Source organism: Scomber japonicus, chromosome 21 (assembly GCF_027409825.1).
Source record: "Scomber japonicus isolate fScoJap1 chromosome 21, fScoJap1.pri, whole genome shotgun sequence".
Taxonomy (NCBI): Eukaryota; Metazoa; Chordata; class Actinopteri; order Scombriformes; family Scombridae; genus Scomber; species Scomber japonicus.
The window spans coordinates 10,177,747-10,191,735 of record NC_070598.1 but is presented as its reverse complement, the minus strand read 5'-3'; the positions used below and the strand labels follow the sequence as shown (position 1 = coordinate 10,191,735).

Genomic DNA, 13,989 nt, shown 5'->3' with positions numbered 1-13,989 from the left:
CATGAGTCAGATGAAAGTCTTATTTTCTGTTGGTTCATTGTGTTAGCTGAACTGTAAAATAGCTAGGCTAGGCTAATATTAGCCATCATATAATCTGATACTAATACTTTCACTGGAGCTGCTAGCTGGTTGAGATTAGCTTGCTAATATAAGGTATAGGTCATTTTATTTTTAAGTTGTGTCTTAAAATGTGTCCCATCCAAAAAGGTGAACATAGCAACAGGCAGGAAGGGTGGCCAGAGAGGGAGAGGAGGCACATTGACCAGGTAATGAGGTCAGAGAGTTAAAATGCTATGGCCCACAAACACTGTTTAGCAGGCTAAACGACCTGTAAGAGTTTTTTTTTTTTTTTTTTTTCCTGGACCATGTTGTTTCCCCACAGTGAGAGATGAGGTGCGGGCAGATGAGCAGTTGAGAACATAAATACTCTGGCTAGGACACAATAATGAATACACACATGCAAACAGTCAAGAAAACCAAACATGATTTATTTTTAATTTTTTTTTTATTAATATAGGGTTTAAAGTTAGAAATATGATATATTAAACATTTATTTTATGTTGCTTCAGCTTACAATTAAAGCCATTGAACAGCCAATTTGCAAAATGTCCCTGAACCCTCCCTGGTCCCACCCTCCCACCCCTTCCTAATGATCAACCATTACACCCTTCATGTTTCAATGCTGTTTAATATGAGAAATTGCAACCCAGTCTTACAAGCAACATACTATAACATAACCGATTAAAGAGACATTGATCAACAAAATATGATGCCATGAATAAAAAAAAACCCCACAAATATAATTTTTATTTTAGGATACAAATATGATTATTGCTTATTAATACACTTTCTGCACATATATCAGCTGCAAGGACAGAGGCATTCAGGAGGGATTATTAGGCATTTAATATGTGTATATATGTATGTCTATCTATCTACAGTATCTATCTATCTGTGTGTGTGTGTGTCTGTGTGTGTGTGTGTGTGTGTGTGTGTGTGTGCATGATGGTGTTTTCAAACAGGAGCAGGAAAATGTAGATCAGAGACAATTCTTCACACCTTTCCAACTTCAACTTGTGTCATACTGGCGATTTCTGGAAAGCAGAAAGAAAACAAATCATAAAGTGCTGGTGTGTGTGTGTGTGTGTGTGTGTGTGTGTTTTGTGATGTGTTTGCCACAATGAGTAACTTACGTTTCTTCACCCATGCAGCGTTGGGATCAACACAGACCCTTCTACCGCCTTTTTTTGTCCTGAAACTGAAAAAGAAAAAGAAAATAGGAAAATGATCCAGAGTCTTTGTGTGTGTGTGTGTGTGTGTGTGTGTGTGTGTGTGTGTGTGTGTGTGTGTGTGTGTGTGTGTTTGTGTGTGGCAGAGACAATATTTAAACTTACATTATAGCATTCACACATTCGCCATGGGCAGTCTGGTTTTGGTAATTGTTCCCTTTTATGTCTTTGGAGATATTTTTCAATGAGACCCTTGTGCAGCATTGCGTCTTTTTTCCAGCAGTGCGGCCTGAAATAAAGACACAGACAGATGTTGAGTGTTGGGGAGAGTTCCTGTTGCTGCTTGGTGGGTTGTACTTACTCTAATTTGCAGGTGGCACACTGCTTACACATCTTTAAAGACAGCGTCTTTACATAGATTTAAAAAAAATAGAAACTATCAGGTGCCCACATAAAAATGGGATTTTGCTTGCTGAAATCATTCCTCCTGTCCATGCCAGCCATTGAAAGTTTCTCTCCAAATGAGCTTAAAAATGCTTAAAAAAAATGTATCCACCACCCTCATCTTGAGCAAAATTGTACTTAAAAAGTTATCTCAAGATAATATGAGTCTGACTTAATAAAATAATATCTTCTTCAATTACACTTTTTTCAGTAAAAAAAAAACCCTCTCTGTGTCTGTGGACAGCTGCAGTGGAAGGATTGTTATAAAAAGAATTTGGTACTGAAATGACAAGAACATATATTGAAAAATGAAAGGAGGACTGTGGATTTCGTCCCTCATCACTTACTCAAGTGCATTAACAGGAGTAATGATTACAGTGTGGAAAACATGTGGCAAGTCTGTGTTTTAAGACAGACTTGCAGATCTTTACAACATGATGTGGTTGTACACATTGAAAATGGCAAACACTACTACTTTTGTCCATAGAGGCTGCTAAAATCAACATAAAATATTAAAATTCCTTGTAGTAACTAATCAGAATATAGAAATTGGTAATGTTAATGGTAATAGAAAAGTTGACAAAATAAGGTAAGGCATCATGAGACTCTACTTGTCTGTCTATTCTTTATTTACAGCATGTTTCACACAGCCATACAGAGCTTATTAGATGGAGATGGAGAGCAAATTTACTGTATATCCAAAACGTCAAGGGCAGCTGAACTTGTTTTAAGTTCTTGAACATATCAACACAAGAATCTAAACAAGTCTGGTTGCTCTTAACTTTTGGGACATATGATATGATAACTGAGAACATCGTCTTACTCTAAAAGTGACGAACAACCTGAAATCGAACGCTAATTATTGAGCCGAATTAGCATTGTATCTTCAGTAAGTTTGTCAGTAAGTAGACCATGTCTGACGTTAATTTGTCTTCATATTGCAGAAAATGGATCATTAAAAACAAGTTTATGATAAATAGGTGGTAAATGCTCCTTAAACATTTCATTGATGTTATTGGTACAACATGCAGATAATTATTTAGTGTTTTCAGCCCTGAAATTACACATTGCTGCATCTCATTATGAAATAATGAAATATGAAACTGTCTTTATAGGATAAACTGAAGTGTCTCTGTTTCTTGCTATAATTTTAACAAATAATTTGTTATTGCATTTCTGTTGCATTTTCATCTCACAGACTCTTTAAAGTCTTACTATCACATACAGAGTCTTTACATGCTCACATCCTGAACTAGACCAAGTTCTCTGACAAGGACAGCTTTGCCTAAAACCTTAAAACATAACAAAATGAGAGTAAAGTGAAGAGAAGCAGTTCAAGTGTTAGGATGTTTAATACTTACTGTCTGCTGCGGAGTTGCTGCACAGACACAAGAGCAGGAGGAGAGTGATGGACAGGATCATCTTGGACATTTTGGTCGGTTGACTTGTTAGCTGTTCGACTGACTGAACAAACTGGGAGATGTTTCAATATTTATGGGCAACGTCAAAATGAGCATCTTCAGGCGGGTTTGGTTGTATTTAAACTCTAACCCTCTGACGGCAGTGTTGATGACGTATTTATGTGTTATATTTGCACATGTAAAAACAGTGCGTGTGTGTGTGTGTGTGTGTGTCTGTGAGAGGTCATAATATCATAACACCTCCGCCCCTCATCAGAGAATCTTTCTAGCCCTTTTGTGCTTGTTCAAACCACCAACACATCAGTTGACATCTTTCTGAGAAACAACCTGACACACTTCTAAAGAACACATAAGCACAGATATAAAACCACACTGATTCTGCAATTATTACAGTCAGTACAGCTGTAGGTTTTTTGTTATGGGATGTTTGTGTCATGCTTACTCTTATATCAACTCAGGTTAACAGTAACTCACATTCTGTAGTGTCATGACACATGAAATGAAATCAACTAATAGATACCTTAAAATCCACAAAATGAATATGGATATTTGATCCAAAGATAAGTCTAAGTAAAGATACTGTAGGTAGAATATATCTGCATTTAAAATTACAGTCTGTCTCAATTTGGTGTTGTATTTCCCCTCTAACATCAGTTAGAGTTTTTGGCAGGTTATAAGGTCAGACAAGTTTCTCATACACTTGATTCAGTGACATGAATGTGATAGTGTTGATCGTGCTGATATTGACATACAAGCACACTCAGAGACTGTCAAAGACTTTTATATTTGTGTCACTTTATAATTAGCATCAAACATAAAGCTATCAGTAGAGACACTGCTTCCTTTTAGAAACAATGTTCAGGTTACTTTGATAATGTTTAGTTGGTGGTTGCTTGCACAGCCTTTGTGTTAGAGTGGCAGCAGAAGTTTCGATTTGTCACATATACAAAGTATGCCACAACAAACCTTTCTGTAGTATCTGAGTTGATATGAAACCAGGCAAGAGGGAACATATTATGTTTTTTTTGTGCATTGATGAACTTTGGTTGAACATGAAGCATTCAGTTGCTGCAAGTAGCTGCTGGTGCACTCATTTGCGAACGGAAATGTGAAATTTAGTTGAGCAATACAACCTGACGCAACAACTGCTACCAGTCTGACCATACCTCTGCAAATTATGGTTACAGAAATGGAGTACATGTTGTGACTTTTTACAGACTGGGCTTACTGCTACCTAACTGACTGATACAATCACTGATCAAAATAAAAAACTTAATTTTTAACCTAAATGCATATACTGCATATTTTGCAAAAAGGTTAGAAACTGACAGAAGATAAGAGGACATGAATGGACACACATCACATTAAATTAGGTTTGATTAGTGAGGTGAAATCAGAACAGCAAGCCAGTCACATCTGGGAGAGAAAAATAATAAATAACAAAATATAAAAACTTTTTTGAGCTAAGTCTATACTTGAAACAATTTTATTTAAATGAAGAATGAAAAAGAAAGAAGTGATAGACTGAGATCAAAGAAAACTGGAGATTTGAGAACCACATCAGCTATGACTTCACTTCCTGTCTGTCTTTTGTTCCACCAGCTTCTGCAACTCAGTTCAATTCAGCATTTCTTTCAATTGTCTTCATTAAAAATAGGAAGTTGATTCCAGGAGTTTACTTTCCATTCCTTTCTCAGACTGGTCAACTCTACTATAGAGGTTACTATCAGAAACTGGAACTCAGGTTTGAGAAGAATGAGTTTATGAGCACAGATAAAACAGCTCCCCTGAGAAAACTACAAATGCAGAAGTGTGGGCATTAGCATCATCATAACTTCTTCCATATACATAAAACTCCCCAAGGCTTTCCTCTAAAGTCTTTCTTCAACTTCCAACAAAGGAAGAGCATCTCTACGAGCACCAGCAGCATGAATGAGAAGAATGGAAAATGAAGAGGACCCTGATTGATTGACACAGACCTCTAAGCCACTGGTGTCATCCTCGATGACGGGAATGAGAGTAAAGGGCCTACCACACCGGAAAGAGTCGACCTCAATGCTTACTGCTGAGTTGGTGGCACATTTACTGCCAGTCACCTCTTAAAATAAAAAATTGCTTTAATTTGCTGCTTTCATGGTTTCTGTCATGTGATTTATGAATCAGAGAAAAAAAAATGCATTGGCTCTGACTCAACGTGATGTCAGGTTTTATTAGAAACAAGAATTGGTTCACACCCTCCACTGAACAGTAACTCAAACAGAGAGTATGATTGTAGGATGGTTCTGGTGAATGAAAAGGTAGTGTGACGAAATGATAAAGCTTAGAGCCAAACAAGTCAATAGAAAACATTCTCAGTCATCTAGATTGAAAGTAATTGGATATGCAGTTCAAAACAACCTCAGTAAAAATGTTTTTGTTCATTTGCATTGTTTTAGATTGTTACAACAACCCTTCAAGAGCCACAGTATATTTGAACAAGCTTTTTGAGCTCTAACTATACTTTCAGCTTAACTTAGATGTCTAGATGTCTTTTGATTCTTGAAACTATGTTATTAGTATTTGCTAGTCATTGAAGAGGACTGGCCGGTGCAGAGTCCTGTGCTATAGCCACTACTGTTAAGTTTTCAGAATGTTTGTAACCGAAACACCACAGCAACAGAAATATGAAAATGATAAATTTCCACTTTTTTTCTGGTCTGACTAACCATGCAATGGTGCATACTTGTGGGCAGTCTGAAATGTGTTATTGCACTTGTAGTTGTGTGAAGAAGAATGAAAAAAAGAGAGCTTGGGAGAGAAGTTCAGAAAAGGTACCCAAAGTGGGCATGCCAGACAGATCGTGGGTTGTTACAAAACATTTCTCAGACACCTCAACTCTTACTCAAAATGTGGGACGCGAGGGGATTTCAGACTCTGTTCCACAATCCGAGAAGCACTTTATTTGAAGCATTTATGACCTGCATTTAATTTAATTTTACATAATTATTATGCTTGTCATAATAACAATGCTTAATATTGTCTGCTCAGTTATAAACAAAAGCACAATCTTTAAATTAAAGTGTCAAAACAGAATATGATAATGCTCACAGGAATGAGGGCATAATTAAAATCATGAGTGGTAAAAGCAACATCACATGAAAGCACATCTAAAAGTACATTTGCCTTGTTGAGTTTGATTGAATTCATCTCTAGTACATTTCCTCCTTGGTGGTACAAAACAATCTGACTGAGACTGTTGAAGAGGTGCTCTCAGTGCGGTTCATTTGGGGTATGAATGTGATCTGACCTCAGTCAGACCCAACTGCGGGAAACGATGTGAATTTTGTCTTTGCTTCATGTGAAGCAACATAATGTTTGTGAGACGTTGCCCTAAAGTGCTACTATTCTACTTTCTCCACCTGCCAGACTTCTGACCAATGAAGGCAATGGCAGCTCCCACACAGCTTTTGTTGGACAGTTATATTTTTCATTAATTTCATTTGTGCCAAACCATGACCGTGTGAACAAAGGTATTTTAACATACTTATGGAAGACCAGAATGGAAAATGAAGGACAAGATAGTTTACTTTAGTTTACTTTAGTTTACTTTAGTTTAGTTTAGTTTAGTTTAGTAGGACCCCCATTTGCTGAAGCCTTGCTGCAGCTGTTCTTTCCAGGGTCTGACCATATGCATAAAAGTGAACAACATGCATAAAGGTGCACGAGATGGTATGACGATAAAGAAGTGACGTTGACAACTTTATTTGGGTAACTAAATGTTCCAACCACTAACCACAGCTAGCTCTATTTAATGTTTGATCTTTTGACTTCTGTAGATGTCATACATTTATAGCTACTCATTTTTGCAGAAAGGTTGTCAGACAGAGATCAAATAACATGCAGATAAACACTGGATGTAAGCTCATACAATGAACATTTTATTTATGAACAATGTTGTCACATTTGCACAAGTTCACATAAAGTTTCAAATAAATAAATAGCTCAAAACATTTTGAGGATAATTTCTTAAAATAAAATGTTATGTAGTAATAACAAAAACATTTAGCAGAGATAATTTATGACATAACTCCATTAAGTTGTATACAGTAACTTGTAAACAATGAATACATTTGGTAATAAATAAATGAATACTTGTAACGTCACTAGTCAATTAAATTAAATTAATAAATAATTCTACTCCAAAGGCATTAAAAAAACTAAACATATGAACTTAAGTGATAATTTGTGCTACTTCAAACATTTGTTTATATCAATGTCTATATCAAGACCATAATCGTGAACCTTTTTGGCAAAATTTGGTCATTGTTTTCATTGACTGCAGGTGGAGAGGAAGGCAGCCTACTCTTCATACTTGGTTTCATCAACAGGCCTCTGGGAGGTGAAGGAGGAGGAGAAGGAGGGGGAGGAGGAGGAGAAGGAGGGGGAGGAGGAGGAGAAGGAGGAGGAGGAGGAGGAGGAGGAGGAGGAGGAGGAGGAGGAGGGTGAAGAAGGAGAGGCAGTGGATGTGATGATGGAGAGCAGGGAGACAGGAGTCGTGGAGACCACAGATGGACGAGTAGCTTTAGCTTTAGCTTCCCTGAGAGAAAAATTAAAACATAAAAGATGCAAAGGTTATCTTAAGACATTGAACAAACCAAAGACTTTTGGTACTTTAGGATTGAATGAATAATTGTAGATATACAAGAGTGAGCATGTTGATGAATGAACAATAAAACTAAACTCACTGAAATGCCCTAATCTTGCTGCGAACCCAGGGAGCTTTCAGATGGCTGCAGAATAGACCCTTTTCTGTCTGAAAGCTGCAAAAAGGAAGAAAAAACAAATGCAAGATAAGTATTTTTTTTCTGTATTTCCTGTTTTCTCTTGAAATACATGCTGGCTAGAATGTGTGTGATATTAAAAAGCCTAAAAATTGAGTAGAGTACAAGGTTGTATATTTAGCTTCATTTCAAAGCAGTCAAGATGTGTCAGTTTATGGCAAATAAAAAGTAAAGCGTTATTTGTCATTAACAATCACTTTCCAGACTTATAACTCTCCATAATTCAGTTTTAAAGATTATAAATGATGAAAATCAGATTTTTCAAAGAGCACATACAGCACCACATTACATTTTTACTTACATGACAGCTTGAACACATGGAGGGTTACGTCTCTGGACCAAGTATCCCAAGATCGGTTCAGTTATCTCCTGTCTGGTGACTGACGTACAGCAGGATGCAAGCTTCTCAGCTAGAGATGGAAGGTAACAGAAAAGAGTTAAATACAGTATTGGTCATTTTAAATAGCTTATCTATAAGATGTCTAGAATTTAAACTCACCAGCTGATCCAGAATCAGCCAGAACCACAATCACAATGGCGACCAGCGCACACTTCAGCAGGTTTCCAGAGTTCACCATTTTCAAAAAGGATGATTATTAAGAGCTTAATAGATAATGTTGAATAAAGCAACCGCTGTTGGTCCGTCTTCTACCTTTCTCTCCAGAGAGCTTGGTGAACTGACAAACAACTGGAGATACTGGCTATTTATTTAAAAAAAAAGCAGAAGTGGTCCCTCCGGTCAGTCATCGTTCTACTTTTTTTCCCTCCATCCTCTCTCTTCTGTGAAAGAACAGACGTATGGGGATTTCTGCAAAATGACCAACAACTTTCATCATGCACACTGTCTATGGAAAAAATTAAGTCACAGCTTTTCCTGAATAGATTGTCCTGGGTGGGGAGGGTGGGGGTTAGGAAACCCTTACAGGACTAAGGTCACACTCATGTCACAATTTATTTTATCAATGAATTCTTCAAAGTGTTAGCAAAGAAAGGAAATGATGGATTAATTAAAAAACTGACCTCTAACTAGTGTATTCAAAAAGGTTTTTTTTTTAATTTCTCAGTAAAAAAAACAATAAAAACAGTAATAAACTAATTATCTAATGTTTCCAAAGTGAAACTATTGTGGCGAGCTCACGTGGAAGAAGGTGAACTAATAGACAGATTTCAGTTTTGTACAACTCCTGCGTCCCTTACACCGCTCGACCACAGGAGGTGCTATTTATTCTACATCAGAAGTATCAACCACAGTACATGAATACTGGCCATAGGTAATTAAACACACCAGGAGACTCAGTCGCGGTGGCTACACTGTTAATTACAGTCAACATCCAACTTAACACTATGTATGGCCATATAACCTGCCAACTCAAATAACACAATTAAACATGCACACAACATTACTAAAACATGACTTTCCTTTCAACATTAACAGTCCCATGAGCCTTTGAGCTCAAACCAGAGAACCAGCTCAAATTGTCCCAATCAGAGCGACCACTCCCCCCTCTGGTCGCTACATAGCCCCCATCTGAGGGGTCAGCCGTCCTCGGCAACCCCATCACTCAACACAAAGTCTTTCAAATGTCCAGGCTGCCGCCGCTGGCGAGCAGGCCGTCTGGGGCTCAAAGGGGGAGCAACTGGAGGAGAGGCACCCTGATCGTCCCGTGGGAGGCTGCTACTGTCCCCCTCTCCAACTGAAAGCGGGGCAAGGGGTCGGTAGGGTGAGAGTCTGTCCCGGTGCAGCACCACGTTGCGCCCCCGACCGGGCATGCGCACCCGGTACACCACCTCAGACAATCGATCCAAGACCTCGCCGGGCCCTTGCCAGTGGCTGCGGAGCTTGGGGGAAACCCCCTTCTTGCGGACAGGACAATAGATCCATACCTTGTCCCCTGGTATGAAGGCCTGCCCTTGACATCGCGTATCGTAGGCCCTCTTCTGCCGTACCCCAGAGTTGGCCTGGGCCTGGCGGGTGTAGTCGTGGACCACCTGAAGACGATCCCTAAGCCTACGAAAGTAGTCCATCTCTTTTCCCCCAGCAATCTCGGGTTCAGGCGGAGCACCAAACACCAAGTCGACTGGTGTACGGAGCTCCCGCCCGAACATGAGGGCAGCAGGCGTGCACTGGCTAGACTCCTGGACGGCAGTCCGATAGGACCACAGGACCAGGGGTAGGTGGCGGTCCCAGTCGCGCTGGTGTTGGCTGGTGAGGATGGCGAGCTGAGTGGCCAGGGTGCGGTTGAAACGCTCCACTAGCCCATCGCTTTGAGGGTGGAGCGGCGTCGTCCTTGTCTTGTTCACCCCCAGCCGTCGACAGACCTCACCGAAGACTTGGGACTCGAAGTTCCGCCCTTGGTCACTGTGGAGCTCGGCGGGGACCCCGAAACGGGCAAACATCTCCTCCACCAACCTCTCTGCTGTTGTGGTGGCGCTCTGATCTGGCACCGCATATGCTTCGGGCCACTTCGTGAAGTAGTCCATGGCCACGAGGACATATCGGTTGCCAGAGTCGGTGACCGGGAAGGGCCCAAGGATGTCTACTCCAACTCGCTCCATTGGGGCCCCCACCAAGTACTGCTGTAGTGGGGCATGGGAGTGCCGAGTTGGTCCTTTCTGGGCGGTGCAGGAGTCGCAGCAGTGCACGTGCAGCTCCACATCTCGTCGGCAGCCAGGCCAGTAGAACCGCCCCCTGAGGCGCTTGAGGGTCTTGGCGTTCCCATAGTGCCCTGCCCCCACCGAACCATGGACGGTCTGGAGAACCTGCGGGCGGAGCGCCCGGGGCACTAGTAGCTGCAGGAGGTCATTTCCCCGTCCGGAGGCCTGCCATCTCCGGTAAACCAACCCATTGTGAAGCTCGAAGTTGCCCCATTGGGAGTGATAGGCCTTCATTTCAAGACCCAGTGCTGACACCTCTGTCCATGCAGGGCGCTGCCCCATCTCCAACCAGCCTCTCAGCAGCGCCAGGGTGGCGTCTGCCTCCTGCTGTTGCCTCAGCTGCTGAGTAGTCATTGGGAGCCACCCCTCCTCATTGGTGGTGAGGTCAACAGTTGCCACCACTGCTGTCAGCTGGCCCCGTTCCTCTTGCCGCTGGCAGTAACGACACTCCAACGCTGCACAGGGCCGCCTAGAGAGTGCATCAGCATTGCCGTGATGTCGCCCTGCTCGATGCTGGATCTCAAAGTCGTACCCTTGGAGGGCCTCCAACCAGCGGGCCACCTGGCCTTCAGGGTGCTTGAAGTTCAGAAGCCAGGTAAGTGAAGCGTGGTCTGTGCGGATGAGGAAGCGGCTGCCATGCAGATATGGGCGGAAGTGCCGCAGTGCCACGACCACTGCCAGCAGCTCGCGTCGGGTGACGCAGTAGTTCTTTTCTGCCCGACTCAGGGCACGACTGAAGTAGGCCACTGCACGCTCCCCATCTCCTCCCTGCTGTGAGAGGACAGCCCCGATCCCCACATTGCTGGCGTCAGTGTCCACGATGAAGGGTTGTTGGGGGTCGGGGTAGGCCAAGACCGGGGCTTCAGTGAGGGTCTCCTTGAGCCGGGTGAAGGCTGCAGCACAGGCATCGTCCCAGGCGAATGGTCGGCCCTTGTCGGTCAGGCGGTGGAGTGGGCTGGCGATGGTTGCAAAACTTCTGATGAAGCGGCGGTAATATGACGCCAGGCCCAGGAAGCTTCGCAGTTCGCTGATGTTTGCTGGGGTTGGCCAGTCTCGGACAGCAGCCACCTTGGCTGGGTTGGTGGCTACACCATGAGCACTGACGATGTGGCCCAGGAACTCTGTCTCCCTTGTCAGCAGACGACACTTTGCCGGGTTCAGCCGCAGCCCTGCCTGTCGGATGGTAGTGAAGACCTCACGCAGGTTAGATAGGGCCCTGTCAAAGTCGTTGGCGTGTACTAGCAGGTCATCAAGGTACACGACACAGCGACTCCGAGGTACATCCGCCAGCACCCTTTCCATCAGCCGCTCAAAAGTAGCCGGTGCGTTGCAAAGCCCGAAAGGCATGACGCGGAACTGCCATAGCCCCTGTCCGATGGTGAAGGCAGTCTTTGGTCTTGCTTCGGGGGCCAGCTCCACCTGCCAGTAGCCACTGCGCAAGTCAAGTGAGCTGAACCAGCTGGACCCCAGGAGGTAGTCAAGCGCATCGTCGATGCGCGGGAGCGGGTAAGAGTCCTTCCTTGTGATGGCATTAAGGAGTCGATAGTCCACACAGAACCGCCAGCTGCCGTCCTTCTTCCTCACCAAGACAACTGGAGCTGCCCATGGGCTGTCGGAGGGCTCAATTACTCCAGCAGCTAACATTTCGCGGATCTTGTCCTCTGCCACCTGCCGTTTAGCAAGACTCAGCCGATGAGGGCGCAGACGGATGGGCTTGGCGGAGCCGGTGTCGATGGCATGCTGGACCAACCCTGTATGCTTGCAGTCTTCGTCTCTCGCAGCGAAGATGTCCATGTAGTCCTCGAGGAGTTGTTTCAGCTCTTGGCATTGCTGCGGGTTTAGACCATCTTTACTGCGTTGCCACAAGTCCTTTATGGCCTCAGTTGTCTCGGCAGAGGGAGGGACAGCAGGCTCTGGACTAGAGGCTGGGGCAGGCTGTGGCTGTGCAGGGACGCTGGTGGGTGTGCTGGTGGGAGTGCTGGCAGTTGGGGAAACACAGTGGCTCGGTGCCTGCAGAGCAGCCGCTGCTTGGCGACTGGTACGTTGATCACTGGGCTGCTTCTTCTTCCGCCGGCCGGACTGGAGTGCCAAGGTCTCTGTGCCAAGGGTGATGGTTGCCTTCGACACATCGACGAGGGCTCTCCAACGTTTCAGCAAGTCCAGCCCAATGATACATGGGTCTCGGATGTTGGCGAGCCAGAACTTGTGCACCAGCACATGGCCTCCAGCCTGGATTGTCAGTCCCTTCTTTCCTCTCATGTCCGCTTTTTCTCCTGTCACTGTCATCAGTTGGGTGCTAGTTGGGGACCATGCCTTTGAAAGTGGGCCAATGGTGTTTGGGAGGATGCCAGGTCGCACCAAGGAAATGGTAGACCCCGTATCTACCAGGGCCCGGCAGGGTTGGCCATCAATTTGGCAAATCAGATACAGTCCTCTGGTGTGACCCAAGCAGCCGACCAGTGTGTACCGGCCTCGGAGGGGGGTTGGAGACTGGAGTGGTGGCCCCCTCACTAGACCACTCCGCTGTCGTTTCCCGCAGGTTGGATGGCTTTGGTCTTTGGTGCAGGGGCTGGGCAGTTTCGAGCAACATGGCCAGGCTCATCACATCGGTAACAGCGGTCTGTTTGACGAGGGGGACGGCGCCGGGAGGGTGGAGGCCATCGCTGAGACTGTCGTGGTGGAGGCTGAACTTGACAGACCTCTTCAGCATCCTCCTCTTCCTCATCGTAGTCGGCCATCCTGATGTGTGGTTGCAGCGGGGAAACCTTCTGCTGAGTAGACCGTGTAGAGAGCACTGCCTCTGCCCGTTCAGCTTCACGAAGAGCCTCACTGAGAAACTGGGGCATGGCAAGGCGGACATGCTGGCGCAACCTCTCTGGTGTGAGCCCCCGCAGGAACGCATGGAGGGCCAGCTCCTCTTGGGCAGCCGTGTGAAACTGTGGGTAACCGCGTTGAGCATGCAGTTGCACATCTGCAGCGAAGGTACCCAGGCTCTCTCCTTCTCGGCGGTGACGGCTGGCTAGTTGCTCCCTACTCTGGTCAGTAAAGAGTCTCTGCCCAAATCGCCTCTGTAGTGCCATGGTCAAGGCTTGGAGGTCTCGTTGCTCTGCTGGGGTAATGTCGAGGAGCACCTGCAACGCCTTCCCTTCCAATGCCAGGGCCAGGTGGGTGGCAGCTTCTTCGTTGCCCCAGCCGCTGTGCCATGCTGCTAGTTGGACTTGAGAGAGGTATGGCTCCAGTGGTGTCACCCCGTTGTACTTGGGAAGCTTGGCTGGTGTCTTAGGCATGGCTGCAGGGTGCGACGGCCTGGGTGTGGTTACCAGTGCTGGCGGCTCATTGGCAGCAAGGGAGTGTCGACGCCCAGCGCCTGTAGCAAGTAGCAGGGTGTCACCAGCAGTAGCCCTCCTGGTCACTAGGGGG

At 44.7% G+C, this 13,989-nt stretch overlaps 2 protein-coding genes across 2 annotated transcripts; both read right to left on the bottom strand.

Annotated features, from left to right (window-relative positions):
* Window positions 1-1,053: 1,053 nt before the first annotated feature.
* ccl34b.4 (chemokine (C-C motif) ligand 34b, duplicate 4) lies at window positions 1,054-3,170 on the bottom strand. Its single transcript, XM_053342853.1, has 4 exons — window positions 3,035-3,170; window positions 1,395-1,518; window positions 1,194-1,258; window positions 1,054-1,094 (listed from the first exon to the last, which is right to left on the bottom strand). The coding sequence occupies exons 1-4, from the start codon at window positions 3,102-3,104 to the stop codon at window positions 1,054-1,056; spliced, it is 300 nt and encodes a 99-aa protein (XP_053198828.1). The 5' UTR covers window positions 3,105-3,170.
* A 4,262-nt stretch (window positions 3,171-7,432) lies between these two features.
* LOC128382855 (uncharacterized) lies at window positions 7,433-8,572 on the bottom strand. Its single transcript, XM_053342852.1, has 4 exons — window positions 8,414-8,572; window positions 8,216-8,324; window positions 7,819-7,893; window positions 7,433-7,670 (listed from the first exon to the last, which is right to left on the bottom strand). Exons 1-4 carry the CDS (start codon window positions 8,490-8,492, stop codon window positions 7,433-7,435), a joined length of 501 nt encoding a protein of 166 aa, XP_053198827.1. The 5' UTR covers window positions 8,493-8,572.
* Window positions 8,573-13,989: the final 5,417 nt, after the last annotated feature.

Bases quoted from the DNA above. Each gene is read 5' to 3' on its own strand.
- ccl34b.4 (XM_053342853.1), bottom strand. From the start codon at position 3,104: ATGTCCAAGATGATCCTGTCCATCACTCTCCTCCTGCTCTTGTGTCTG. The intron at 1,519-3,034 runs GTAAGTATTAAA...TCTTTATTTCAG, and splicing joins CAGCAACTCCGCAGCAGACA to GCCGCACTGCTGGAAAAAAG. The intron at 1,095-1,193 runs GTAAGTTACTCA...TCTGCTTTCCAG, and splicing joins CGCTGCATGGGTGAAGAAAC to AAATCGCCAGTATGACACAA.
- LOC128382855 (XM_053342852.1), bottom strand. From the start codon at position 8,492: ATGGTGAACTCTGGAAACCTGCTGAAGTGTGCGCTGGTCGCCATTGTG. The intron at 7,894-8,215 runs GTAAGTAAAAAT...TCCTTTTTGCAG, and splicing joins CCATGTGTTCAAGCTGTCAT to CTTTCAGACAGAAAAGGGTC. The intron at 7,671-7,818 runs GTGAGTTTAGTT...TTTTTCTCTCAG, and splicing joins AGCAAGATTAGGGCATTTCA to GGAAGCTAAAGCTAAAGCTA.